This window comes from Phascolarctos cinereus, unplaced genomic scaffold, assembly GCF_003287225.1.
Source record: "Phascolarctos cinereus isolate Bilbo 61053 unplaced genomic scaffold, phaCin_HiC Scaffold_726;HRSCAF=1367, whole genome shotgun sequence".
NCBI classification, from domain to species: Eukaryota; Metazoa; Chordata; class Mammalia; order Diprotodontia; family Phascolarctidae; genus Phascolarctos; species Phascolarctos cinereus.
This window is the reverse complement of record NW_027556098.1, coordinates 303,924,545-303,938,122: the sequence shown is the minus strand read 5'-3', so window position 1 is coordinate 303,938,122 and position 13,578 is coordinate 303,924,545. Positions and strand designations below refer to the sequence as shown.

General features: G+C 40.9%; 1 protein-coding gene across 2 annotated transcripts in view; it reads right to left on the bottom strand.

The window, feature by feature from the left end:
• LAYN (layilin) overlaps window positions 1-12,613 on the bottom strand; it is a 28,179-nt gene extending 15,566 nt beyond the window's left edge. Inside the window, exons 1-3 of one of the 2 annotated variants that reach the window (XM_020989794.2) lie at window positions 12,206-12,613; window positions 4,468-4,768; window positions 586-743 (exon numbers count right to left, since the gene is read on the bottom strand). In XM_020989794.2, the coding sequence (XP_020845453.1) occupies window positions 586-743; window positions 4,468-4,768; window positions 12,206-12,302 (556 nt within the window). In that variant the 5' untranslated portion in view covers window positions 12,303-12,613. The remainder of the gene's footprint in view (window positions 1-585; window positions 744-4,467; window positions 4,769-12,205) is intronic. The other variant, XM_020989793.2, reaches the window with a different exon arrangement.
• Window positions 12,614-13,578: the final 965 nt, after the last annotated feature.

The following is a 13,578-nucleotide window of genomic DNA, read 5'->3' as shown; positions in this document are numbered from 1 at the left end:
AAACAGACATAGAAAACAATGTGTTCTTACTACATTTGATTTGAAGCTTTGCAGGAGAGGAGAATACCTACCTCTTACAATTCTTCTTTTTCTAAAACTCATACCTGAAATAAGCCGAATTTGTGGCTATCCACCTTTTGACTCAGTGCCTGGCATATAGGTGCTTCATAAATGCTTGTTGACTTGATGTGATGGTTGTTATAGTCCTGCATATACCGTCCAGTGTCAGGCCACCACTGCATTTCCTTACCAGCTGGGATCACTTTATCCTCTCCCCCACCTTCACTCCTTTTTTCCCTTCTCCTTCTTCTTGGTTAACTGCTAGTATTTCTTGAATCTACCCTTCAACTGAAATGTATAGCTATTTTCTCTCTCTCTCTCTCTCTCTCTCTCTCTCTCTCTCTCTCTCTCTCTCTCTCTCTCTCTGTCTCTCTCATGTTCCAAAAAGCTAAAAATTCTGGCTTTTTGGAACAAATATTCTGAGAATCCACTTAACAAATGAAAATTCCCTCTAATGCCCATTGCCTCTGAAATAAGAGAAGAGGTTGAAAACTGTGATGCATGGCTTATGTAGTGAATCATTACCCTCAGAATATTTGCAGATGAAATTGTTCTTCATGTTGCATCTGTCATCATTCCACTGAGACATATAGGGGCCTCCAATGCCCACCGGGGCTGATGGCTGGTGATACATAACAACACAGACCTCACTCCCACAGGAAGGTTCATCCACATACCAATTCCTACAGGAAAGAACATAAACTATAAAGACACACAGGAGATGATACTGTAAAAGCTTCAGCCTGGGCTTTCTCATCAAGCTCCAGGGAATTGAAATTAAGACAGTTTCAGACCATGCCACAGGCTGAGGGATAAGCTGAGATAAATGATATGGACAGACTTTAGACTCAATGTGTCACAATCAATCACTGGACATTTGCCACAACCTCTTTGCAAGAAGGTTGACATCATCATAGACCATCTGCAAGGCTACTTACTTTGGGAGTAAATAGGAGATTTAAAAAAAATTTTTTTTCTAATTAGGTTTTTTCATTAAAAAGGCCTTTTAAAATTGTAAATTTAATAAATGTCAACAAAAATAAGCAATCAAATAGGCTAAACAAAAGACAAAATCTTACTCCCTAGCCCCTAGCCTTTACGAAGGTAGAATCAAAAGAATTAATAAACAATAAGAAGAAAAGAAAATGCTTTCTTTTTGTTCCTTTCCAGGCCTTCTCCAAATTCTGCATTCCATTGTGGCCTTGTTTTTCTTCATTCTTTTATTCACTTCATACTAGCCTCTTCAAATTTCTTTGTATATTTCATATTTATCATTTTGTTGCATCATGAAAATCTGTTAATTACATTAATATACAATACTATATATCCGCCATTATCCGATTGCTGGAATATGTGTTGTTTCCATTTTTTTTGCTATTACAGATAGAGAAGCTGTGAATATTTTTGCACAGATAGGTCCCTCATTACTTTTACGATGTTCTTGTAATAAAATCCTAGCAATGGAGCCGATGGGTCTGAAGGTATGAACAGATTTGTGACCAATGGCATATTGCCATGTTGTTCTCCAAAGTTTTCAACAGTATTCAGTCCTACCAATAATATATTTTTTCCCCACAGCCCCGTAAACAATGGGTTTTATCTTCATTTGAGGGTTTTTTTTTTGCCATGTTAGTGGGCATAAAGTAACATCTTAAGATTATTTTGGTATATACATCTCTGACTGTTAGGGAATCTGAGTACTTCTTCTGGGGATTATTAACAATTTCTATTTCCTTCTTTCTGAGGTATCTAGTTATATCCTTTAATTATTGTCTCAATGGGGAGTATACATAATAAATAAGTACCAATTTCCTATAGATTCTTGATGTCATTGACCATTTTATATCTTGACCATCTTTTGATATATTTACCAAAAATATTTTTCCCTAAGCAACTTTTTCTTTTAATTTGAGATAGTTTTTGTTGTGCAAAATCCATTTGTTTTTATATAGTTATACCCGTTAATATTTGTTTCTAATTCTTTTTCTATTTGATTGATGAAAGTATTTTACCTCTACAAGTTGAGATAGTTATAATACTTTTTTTTTACTTTTGTATAATTTGTTATTTAATATTTAGATCACTGATCCAGCTTGGGTTAAGTATATGGTGTGAAGTATGGCTCCAAATCAGTTTTTTTTTTTTTATCATACAGTGTACTATTAAGTTTTCCCAGGAGTTTTAAAAATTGAATAATGATCCTATTCTCCAGTGTTTTTAAAGCACAAATCACTGATCTCTCTTTTTGGATTCTCTATCCTATTTCATAGATCTTCTTTTTCTAATTTTTTTTCTAGTACCAAATGGTACTGTATGACACATTTTGGCATCAAATAGTGTGTCTGCTAATTGAATTTGACCAGACCTGTGATTTCATTTCCTCAACTAAGGAAGATTGACATCTCTGGAACTAATAATTGCCTGGGACACCAAGAGATTAAGTGACTTGCCCCAGGTCACACAGATGCCATGTCAGAAGTAAGACTTGAAACCCGCGTCTTTCTGACTCCGAGACCAGCTCACTATCCTCCATTTCATGCTTCTGCCTCTCACAAGTTTGCTAATTAAGCTGGAAAAACAAACAAACAAACAAAACCTCCCCCAAGATTATAGCTTTAGAGTTGGAAGGGACCTGAAAGGCAAAATATAGGTCCACATCCCTATCTTTACAGTTTCGGAAACAGAAGCCAGTAGTTAAAGTGACTTGCCTGATGTCATACAGGTAGGAAGTAATAGAAGTGAGATTTTAACCCAGGTCCTCAGAGTCATGCCTCCTGACCATGTAGGTGGTCAAGACAAATAGTTCATTTCAACAAGTGTTTAACAACCTATTTCACTAAGCTTGAACAACTAGGGTGGCCTTCTCAGAACTGATTGGCCAAGGGAAAATTCAGTTTTCTTGAGGCAAGGCCAATGAGCAAATATTTCACAAAGTAAGCAGGCTAAATAAGTCAGCTATGGAGGGCACGAGGGTAGGGAGTGGGGTGGAGGGGGAGAGTCATATAGAGAAATGTCTTTTCCAATTTCGGTTCCTTCTAGCTGAGCAGGTAAGCAGCAAGCAGACTTCCTTCTTATTACTTTTTGATATGAGCAAAAAAGGTGGAGAAAGAGAAAAGTCCTGGCAAAGGTGAGAACTAAGATATCCTGGTAGTTCTGTGGGTCATTTGAATCTGGCAGAATAATACAGTCTCAAAATTGGAAGGAATCTTAGAGGTCTTTTAATGTAAATGCTACCTGAAGGTGAATCACAATTATAGTATTCCTGAAGTATTAGCCAGGCTATGCTTGAATACTTCTAGTAACAAGGAATTTACTACCTTACAAAGCAGCTCATTTAATTTTTGTTGTTGTTCAGACATGTTTCAGTCTTGTCTGACTCTTTTTGACCCTATCTGGGATTTTCTTGGCAAAGATACTGGAGTGGTTTGCCATTTCCTTCTCCAGATCATTTTATAGATGAGGAAACTGAGGCAAAACAGGATTAAGTGACTTGTAGCTACTAAATATCTGAGGCTGGATTTGAACTCAAGAAAATGAGTCATTGGGATTCCATTGTGCCACCTAGCCGCCTTATTACAAATATTTTGCAAAGTTGAGCTAAAATTTATTTATCTGTGATGATTTCCTCCCTATTGGTTCTAGTTCTGCCACTGGGGTCAGAAGTTGACTCCAGACATCTTATGAAAACTATAAAGATCAGACTTTACTTTCCCACTGAATTTTGTAGATAAAGTGAGAATGATACCATCTTGAGTGCCCCATATGCACAATATTCCAGTAGGTACGGAAGCCATTTTACATATGTGTGTGTGTGTGTGTGTGTGTGTGTATGTGATAAATTGAAGATAATCTCAGAAGGAAGGCAGTAACATTAAGAGGGATTGGGAAAGGCTTCTTATAGAGATGGGATGTTAGCTGGGCCTTGAAGGAAGCCAGGGGAGGAGGTGAGGAGGAAGAGAATTCCAAGAGATTGCCAGTGAAAATGTATGGAGTCAAAAGATAAAAAGTAATGGAAAAGGAACAGCAATGAGGCCGGAGTTACTAGTTCAGAGAGGAGGTGGAAGGGTTGTAAAGGGTAAGAAAACTGAGATTGTAGGAAGGGGCAGGTTATTATCTCATTTAAAACTCACAACCCTGGGAGGTAGGTGCTATTATTATCCATATGCACACATATTGTATGTATGTACACACATGCACACATACATATGGTGCATGTGTGTATATATGTATATATGCATAGATATGTATATATGTGTATATACACATATAAATATACCTACATACCTACATACCTACCTACATACATACATACACATACACACTATTAATCCTAAGACAACCTATCCACTACTGTCAGGCATCATCACGTCTCATTGCTCTTCACTCCCTTGGATTCCATACTCTTACCGAAATGTCGACGTGCTGCCATCGGTCCACGTGTACAGATCTGGGCAGGCCGTGCTATTGTTACCCTGGTTCTCCTCACGCCTTCGGAGCCCTATCCAGAAGTCTCCATCAGAAGCCAAGAGGTTTTCAATGAATTTTTCTATCAACCTCTGTTCATCTTCAGACTCAACGCTGACTAGCTGGCCTCCATCCCTGCGGCAGGCCATGCTGGCTTCATCAAAGCTGACCCTTCTGGAAGCATCATGGAAGTAAACAACTTTATAACATGGCCTTTGAGTCCCTCCCCTGCAGATTGGCTGCCCTAGAGAAAAAGAAGTCATCTGGTTTCAGAATTTCAAAGTAAGCAACTGGGAAGAAAAGTTCAGAAACAACAGACTTCAGTAGCCCCAGATAGGGACAGGTGAGATATTACTCCAAGGGTTTACAAGGGATGTCCCTAATTCAAGAGCAGATAGTAACAATGCTAGGCAGCCTCTCAGAGTTAATGTCTACCCTTTTTCTCCCACTCCCCTCCTCTTGCCCCCATGGATTCCTTTTCTCCCATCCTGGAGTCCCCACCAAGTTCACTCCTGGGTTGGGTATTGCTCCTTTGATTGCAGGAATCTGTTGCTATGCCTGTCCTTTGCAACGTCTCTTGTATTAGTCTTGTTCTCTGTTTTGATGCAGCTGCTATTCTGGTACAGGCCCTTGCCTCGTGGCTGGGCTACTGTAATAGCCTTCTGGGTGAGCTCCCAGCTTCATGTCACTCTACACTCCGGTCCATCCTCCACTCAGGAAGTCATCATCCTAACATGCAGTACTGACTATTACCCTCCACATCCCCACCTTGCAAAAACTCTAGTGGCTTTTAAAGCCCTTCACAACCTGGCTTCTTCCTACAATCCCTGTTTTCTTACCCCTACAACCCTCCCACCTACTCTCTGAATTAGTGACTCTGACCTCGTTGCTGTTCCTTTTCCATTACTTTACATCTTTTGACTTCATACAATTAAGATGGCAACCTCTTGGAATTCTCTTCCTCCTCACCTCCACCCTGGCTTCCTTCAAGTCCCAGTTAACATCCCATCTCTACAAAAAGCCTTTCCCAATCCCTCTTAATGTTATTGCCTTCCCTCTGAGATTATCTTCCATTTATCATATATATGCATGTGTATATATACATGTATATATCTATGTATGCATGTGTATATATGTGTGTGTACATATTTATATCTATACATATGAAGGAAATGGCAAACCACTCTAGTATTTTTACCAAGCAAACTCCAAAAGAGGTCACGAAGAAGTGGACACAACTGGAACAACTCAACAACCACATGGGTGTGTGTATCTCGGTTGTACGTAGTTCTCTGCATGTTGCCTTATCTCAGTAGATTGTAAGCTCCTTGATGGCAAAGACTGTTTTTGCCTTTCTTTGTATTTCTAGCACATAGCAAAATGCTTGATTCAATTACTTGTATTGCTTAATAGATTCTTGTTAATTTACTTAACTTGACTGTAATGGATAATAATAATAATAATAGCTACATTTATATGGCACTTACTATGTGCCTGGAGCTTTACAGTTATTATCTCATTTGAAATTCAGAACAACCCTGCAAAGTAGGTGCTACTATTGTCTCTATTTCACTGATAAGGAGATTGAGACAGAATAAGATGAAGTGATTTGCCCAAGGTCACACATCTAGCATCTGAGGCTGGATATGAACTCAGGTCTTCCTGACTGCAGGTCCAGTGCTCTACACATTGCACCACCTGCCTGCCCCCTAGATAGTGTTGAACTTGAAGTCAGTCAACACTGAGTTTCAAATCCTTCCTCTGACACCAGCTGTGCAGCCAAAGGCAAGATAATTAGCCTCTTTGAACCTCAGTTTTCTCATCTGTAAAATGAGAATAATATCGTCTGGAAGGTTTACTAAATAAGATTGTTTGAGGTTCAAATGAGATGATGCATGTAAACTTTAAAGCACTCCACAAATACTGCTATTATTACTGTTATTATTTCATTTTTCAGTCAGTTAAGCATTTATTGAGTATCTACTATGTGTCAAGAAAGGACACATAGTAGAGGATACAAAGAAAAGCAAAAGCAACAGAGGGAAGGCACTGATATTTCTAACCTCTGCTTAAAGACCTTAATGGATGGGAAACTCAGGACTCTTTCGAAACAGCCTATTCCATTTTTGGATGGCTATAATTTTTAGACAATTCTTTCTTATACTGAGCTGAAATCTTCCTCCCTGTGAAGTTTACTAGGTCTGCTTTTTGGAGCTGGGCAGAAATCAAATTCTGCTCTGTATGATAGCTCTTCAAATAAAGACAGTTACTGTGTCTCCCCTAAGTCTTCTTTTCTTCAGGCTAAATACATACTTAGTTTCTTTGGTCAATCCTCATCTGACGTAGTTTCAGGTCCCCTTCCCCCGCCCCAAACTATCCTGGTTGAGTTCTTCTAGGCCAACTCCTGTGTACCTTTTAAAATGCGGTGTACGGTATTGGGAGTAATGCTCCGGAGATGCTCTGATGAGAACAGAGTACAGAACTCTTATCTTCCCTTTCTGGGTATTTATACTTCTCATCACTATCTCTTTGATCACTCTACTATGCACATGTTACGTTCCACTTTTATCCTTGTTATCTGTGCACAAATTTTATCTTCCAACTAGATTGCAAGGTGCTTCGTGGCAGTCAGGGTGCATATCACTTTGCACTCCTGTATCCCCAACATTTGCATAGTGCCCAGTGCATGGTAAGCACTGAGGAACTGCTTGCTGAGCTGCATTGAACTGAATACAGCCTCAGATCTCATTAGCTTTTTTGGCAGCTGTGTCATACTGCTGACTCATGGATGCAGTGATTGAAAGTCCCCTGCTTCCATTACGTAAGGACCCTACCTCTGGTTTCTGAAACATTACTTCATTCCATTAGAGATTCCTGAAGAGCAGAAGGGCTATTCCTTGAAATAGGCACAGACGGAGGAGATTTCACAATCTCACCCAAAGGGAGGCAATTCTCTCTTTAGTGACATGGTGGAGTCTCAGGAGATTCTGACAATCAAAATTAACGAATTTGTTTAATGGCTCCTTGAGTTAGGAGGCTCACTGAGAAGTCCAACACAACGGCCCCCATCTTACAAAGCAGGATTGGAGGTTTATGTAGACTTTAAATTTATATATGTTTTTGTCATCATTAGATTGTAAGTACAGATTATTTCATTCATTATACTTATGGCTCCCCTTCCCAACTCCCTCCCTGCACCTAAGACAGTGGCCTGCATATAGTAAGTGCTTAATTAATACTTATTGATTGATAATGGATCATTTCCAGAGTCTTCTCTTTAGCGGGGGGAGTTAAAGGAAAGGAGCTTTTAAAGTACATTGCTACAGAGAGCTTATCCCTTGACATGGCCTCACAGAACCAGGCTTAGGTTGCCCCAGAGAGTTAATGTGATGCATCCTACCTGACTATATCCTGAGATGATTAAGACCATTTCTCTAAAATAGGTAGTGGGTACAAGGCATATACCCTAAGGAGGTCAAAGAAAGGTCCCATATGTATCAAACTATTCATATCAGCACAATTTGTGGCAGTGAAAATTGGAAACCAAGTAGAAGCCCATCAACTAGGGAATAGCTATATAAATTGTGGTACATGAATGTAATGTAATATTATTGCACAATAGGAAATAATAAATATAAAGAATCCAGAGAAGCATAGAAAGACTTACACAAATGGAAACACATGAAGTAGGCAGAACCAGGGAGGAATTGTTGTTTTGGCTTTCTTTGGCACACAGTAAGTGCTTAATAAATGCTTGTTAATTGGTTTATTGATGGAATACACACAATAACTATAGCAACACAATTGGAAAGAACAAAAAAATTTTTTTTGGCTAGGCAATGGGTTAAGTGACTTTGCCCAGGGGTCACACAGCTGGTAAGTGTTATGTGTCTGAGGCCAGATTTGAATTCAGGTCCTCCTGAATCCAGGGCCGGTGCTCTATCCACTGCACCACCTGGCTGTCCCCAAAAGAATTTTTTGAGAGGCAGCAAGAACAGTAAATAAAATATAGGACTACAAGTCAGGAAGATTCAGGTTCAAATCCTGCCTTGGACATTTGTTAGATGTGTGACTAGAAAAGTCCATTTAGCCTTTCTGGGTCTCAGTTTCCTCATCTGTAAAATGAAAAGATTGGATTCAATATCTCAGCGGCCTCTTCCAGGTCTAAATCACTGATCCTATGATTTTACGACCAAGCTTGTCTCTGAAGAAGAGATGAGAAAATGTACTCTTTGCAGAGAGGGGGGACTATGGGTTTGGAACATTGCATATACTGTCAGACTTGGTTAAAGTGTGTTAGTTTCCTGAACTGCTTCCACTACTCCCCCTTTCTTCTTTCTTCTTTGTTACAAAGGATGACTTGATGGGTATGGGAGTGAGAAGGGATATATTTGGCAATTAAGGTAATGTTAAAAACAAAAGAGTGATACAAATTAAAACATTAAGTGACAGAGAAAGCACCTCTGAGGACTATGCTTCACCTTTCACTAATGTATTGCTTCTGTACAAATCTTCATCAAAGAACAATATGATCATTGATTTAGAATTGAAAAAGACCTTAGAGGCTACCTAGCCCAACCCTCTCATTTTAAAGATGAGGAAACTGAGGCTTTAGAACTCAGGTCATTTGACTCCAAATCCAGCACTCTTTCCAGCAGTCATCTCATGTTGCTTCATTGAAACATCATTATATATGAAATGCTGCCACGTCATAGAGCACAGAAATATCTGATTTTTCACTCCAAGAGCATGCAAAGAAGAAAAAAAAAGTCTTTTGAAGAGATCAAGGCCCTATACTATAAGAGCTAAGGCTTGAGGTATGAATATAAATTGTAGCCACTGAGAGAAGGAAAGAAATTTGGTTCCATAGCCTAGTTCTTTCCATCTCTAGGAAATTTATAGTTTACTGATATGGCTTCCCTCTCCTGCTTCAGAGTGGGACAGCACTGCCTCAATCATACTAACCCACCTTACCAGAAAACCAGGACAAGGTGCTTACATGCAGCCAAATCCTTCATCTGTACTAAAGACAGATAAATTTTCATAGGAATGAAAAATGAAATCCACAGGTAATTCAGCAACCTCATAATTTCTTCTTTAATTGTCCCTTCTCCTCCAGTATCTCACCAAACATTGTAAACAAGGAGCTGATTTGAGTTTCACATCAGACCAAGAGTTGGAAAGTACCACAGAGACCATCTAGTCTAGGGATTCTTAGCCTGGATCCATGAACAGAGTTCAGGGAGTTTATGAAGTTGGAGAAAAATTACATCTTTAATTTCATTAACCTTTAAGTTTTAATATTTCATTCTGTTGTAATAACTAGCATTTATATAACACTTTAAAGTATGCAAACACTTTACAAATATTATCTTATTTGATTCTCACAACATTTCTGGGAGGTTAGTGTTATTATTATCTTCATTTTACAGTTAAGGAAACTGAGGCAGAGGATGTTAAGCAACTTGCATAGAAAGTTCACACAGCTAAAAAGTACCTGATGCAGGATTTGAATTCAGGTCTTCTTGACCTGGACCTGGGGTCTGGCCCACTATCCATTGTGCCAGTAGCTGTCTATTATGAATATAGACAACAAAACATTATTCTGAGAAGGGTTCTATAGGTTTTAACCAGAATGCCAAAGGAGTTACGTGATCTAAAAGGTTAAGATACTCCTAATCTAGTCCAACTCCTTCATTTTACTGGAGAGGAAACTGAGGCTCAGAGAAATGAAGATGATTGATCAAGATTCCATATGTGACAAATAATAGAACCAAGTTTTAAAGTGGGTCTTCTGTTTCTGAGTGCAGTGCTCTCCCCTGACCTCACCCCCTCACCCCCCAAGTCCCAGTCCCTTTCGGTTCTGCCTTTTCCTAACTCTCTTTAGAAACTACTACTCAATAGAGATCTTGGTAACACTGCATTAGGTCCAACAATACATCAGATTGTTAGAGCTAGGAGGGAATTTAGAGGTTATCAGCACAACACATGTTTTTACAGATGAAGAGTCATGCTCAGAAATGTAAAGGACTTGCAAGGCAGAGGTGAGACTAGAATTCAGTTCTTTTGACTTCCAGTCCAGTGGTCTTTTCAACACAGCATGCTGTGTCAAGGCATGAGATTCTTTGCCAAGTAATGAGCTAGCCACCCCTGGATGTATTCAGCCAGAGGCTGGGATAATAATATCTTCCAGTTGTTATGGAGGAGGTTTGTACATGGGATGGGAGTTTGGACTGTGGCATTTCCTAAAAGCAGACAGGTGGAAGGGGGAAAGAATTGTCAGAAACAGGCCCCCATAATCCAGAAATTTAACAATCTGACACAGGAGCTGTTTGTAGTCAGCTTTCAATTGCCTGTTGGTGAACTCTTTATGGAAGTTCTAAATTCCCAATTCAGTTTTATTTCCCCAGTTTTCTTGGGACACACATCTTGGCTGCCAGCTGGTGTGGGTTCAAGGAATGAAAACTATTCATCCGAATCAGAGCTGGGCCAGACCTTGCTCATCTGGGCCAGCTTCCTGACTTTAGTTTCCTCTCTCTCCTAAGAAGTCAGCCTAATGTTGACCTCTACATCTAAACCATCTAGTTATTGTCCTCCCTGAAGATATGAAAATAGGAAGGCTATGCAATACAGATCCAAGCACATATAGAAAGGTAAGCCTTTCCCTATTTCAAATCTTATTACCCAACTCAAAACATAAACAATTTGGGATTACTTATGACATGTTTTGAATTTGGGTAGTTGAGTAATGGTCTATTTGGCTAGGGATAACTGAAAAGGAGTTGATTATCTATCTATCTATCCATCCATCTATCTGTCTATCTATCTACCTATCTATCTATCTATCTATCTATCTATCTATCTATCTATCTATCTATCTATCTATCTATCTATCTATCTATCTATCTATCTATCTATCTATCTATCTATCTATCTATCTATCTATCTATCTTCTGGTTCTCTTTGTTAGTCTGACAGCCTTATAGAGGAATCAGCTTCCATGAAAGAGATCTGCAAAGAATGAATAATGTTCCTCCTCCTCCTCCCCCCTTCCCCCATTCCGCAGGCATGCAAAATTATATTGGAAAAGGCAAGAAGCCAGAGCGCTGTACCTCCTCTGAGGTCCAAGTCCGAAACTGGAATGAAGCGACAGAAGGAAGGAAGCAAAGAGAGCGAGTCATCCCCGGGAGTCAGGCGGGGTTGGTTCCCAATAACTAAAGCTCTTTTCCGATATCTAAACATAAGTATTTCAGTGGCAGGAATCTGCTCATCCCACCCCACTCCACTTTGTACATCTCCCAAGAGTTAGGACAAATCCCGGGAACACAGGCAATGGAACTAAGAGATGCTAAGGGCGGCACCCTGCCTTTCAGGGGGTTGCTTGAGTAGGTTTGAGGAGCCTACCGCGAGTAAGGTCAGAATTGGCCCTGGCGTCTTAAGTCGCGGGCTGAAAGGGGCCCATGGGGCACAGGTTCGCTTTCTGCCCTACCTGGTTTATACACCCTCCAGATATGTGTAAAGGGAATCTTGCGGAATAAAGAGAGTTTGGACCCTCTACCCGCCCCATCCTAGCAAAGGGGTCTTCCCGGACTCCAGGCAGCAAGGGCTGCTTGGCTAGGGCGGGGATTAGCGGGGACAGGCCGCTATGCACCCCAGGGACGAGGAGAAGCGGGGATCTCACCACTTAGGAGACGGCTCCCTCCTTCCCGCGGCCAAGCCAAGACTGCGGTGAGGAGCGCGGTGAGCGCTGCTCCAGGCTGCATAGACCTAGGCTGCATGGCTCCAGGATCCCGGGCGCCCTTAACAGCTGTGCGGAGTGCAGTAGGGCTGCAGAAGCAACGGCATCATCTCCCGGGACCCACAGCCGACCACTGCGAGGGCGCCTTGGAAGGAGCAGAGCCCCTGCCGGGAACGTCACAGCAGGGGAGGGCAGCCCCTCTGGCTGGCCCGCCCCCCACACAGCCCTCCTCCCGTGGGCACGGCGCCCGGGGCCGCCTCTCAGCGGACAGAGGCAAGGTGCGGCCCTCCCCAGCCAGTGGACCATGGCTCGGCCAGCACAAGCCCCCTACACTGGCCCGAGACAGAACTGGTTTAGTCGGAATCCCGTCACTTTCTGGAAACTGCAGTAACGTCCCGGGCAGGCAATTCCTTTTCCTCTGAACTTCCTTTGCTCTCCACAATCTGGTCTGAAACAGCTGCAGCTAGTTTCCCCCGAAAAAGAACTAAATAAAGCAAGGCTCGCTCTCTCCAGTGAGCACTTCGCTTCATGCTGCCTCCAAGGCGATGTGGTGTGACAGCATTCAGAGGAGATAACTAACTCACGGCAGGTTCAGACAAAGGGGGCATGAGCTGACCCAGGACATGCCTTCCACGGGAAGGGGAAGAGTTAGGGGAAAAGAAGGAAACAAGTGTTAAGCACTACTATGTGCCATGCACTGTGCTAAGTAAGCTCTTTACAAACATCTTTTTGGATGAACGGGGCTTCAGGGACAGCTAGCTAGCTGAGAAAAGGATGATCGATTTAAAAAAGCCTGGAGAAGCCCAAGCCCAGCAGAGTGGGCCCAGAAATTTTATGGAAAAAAATTAGTAAGTTAAGGTTGATATGTATGTATGTATATATATTGATCTGAAGCACTTTCAAGTTTGTAACGTGTTTTTTAATCCTACCGCAAAGTTAATGGAACTTGACCTTAAATCAAAAGGTTTGCTTAAATTAGAAGAGCTCACATAAATGTAAGTATATCTAAAAGCACTTTTAATTATATAAATCCTTTTTTCCCCTACCAAAACTTTGTGAGGTAGGTAGCCCAAGTAAGAGTAACCCCATTTTACAGATGAGGAAACTGAAGCTAATAAAGCTTACACATTTTCTGGTCTCAGAAACCTGTCTCAAACCCAATTATTCCAAGCCACTTCTCCCAACACAGAGTTGTATGAAAGTATGTTGCTTCTCTACTAGGGAGCTGAAAGAAATAGATGACTCCTACTGTGCTTAGAAATGAGGATCACCTAAAATTCAGTTAAAAAAACACTTATTAAAGTATTCCCTATGTA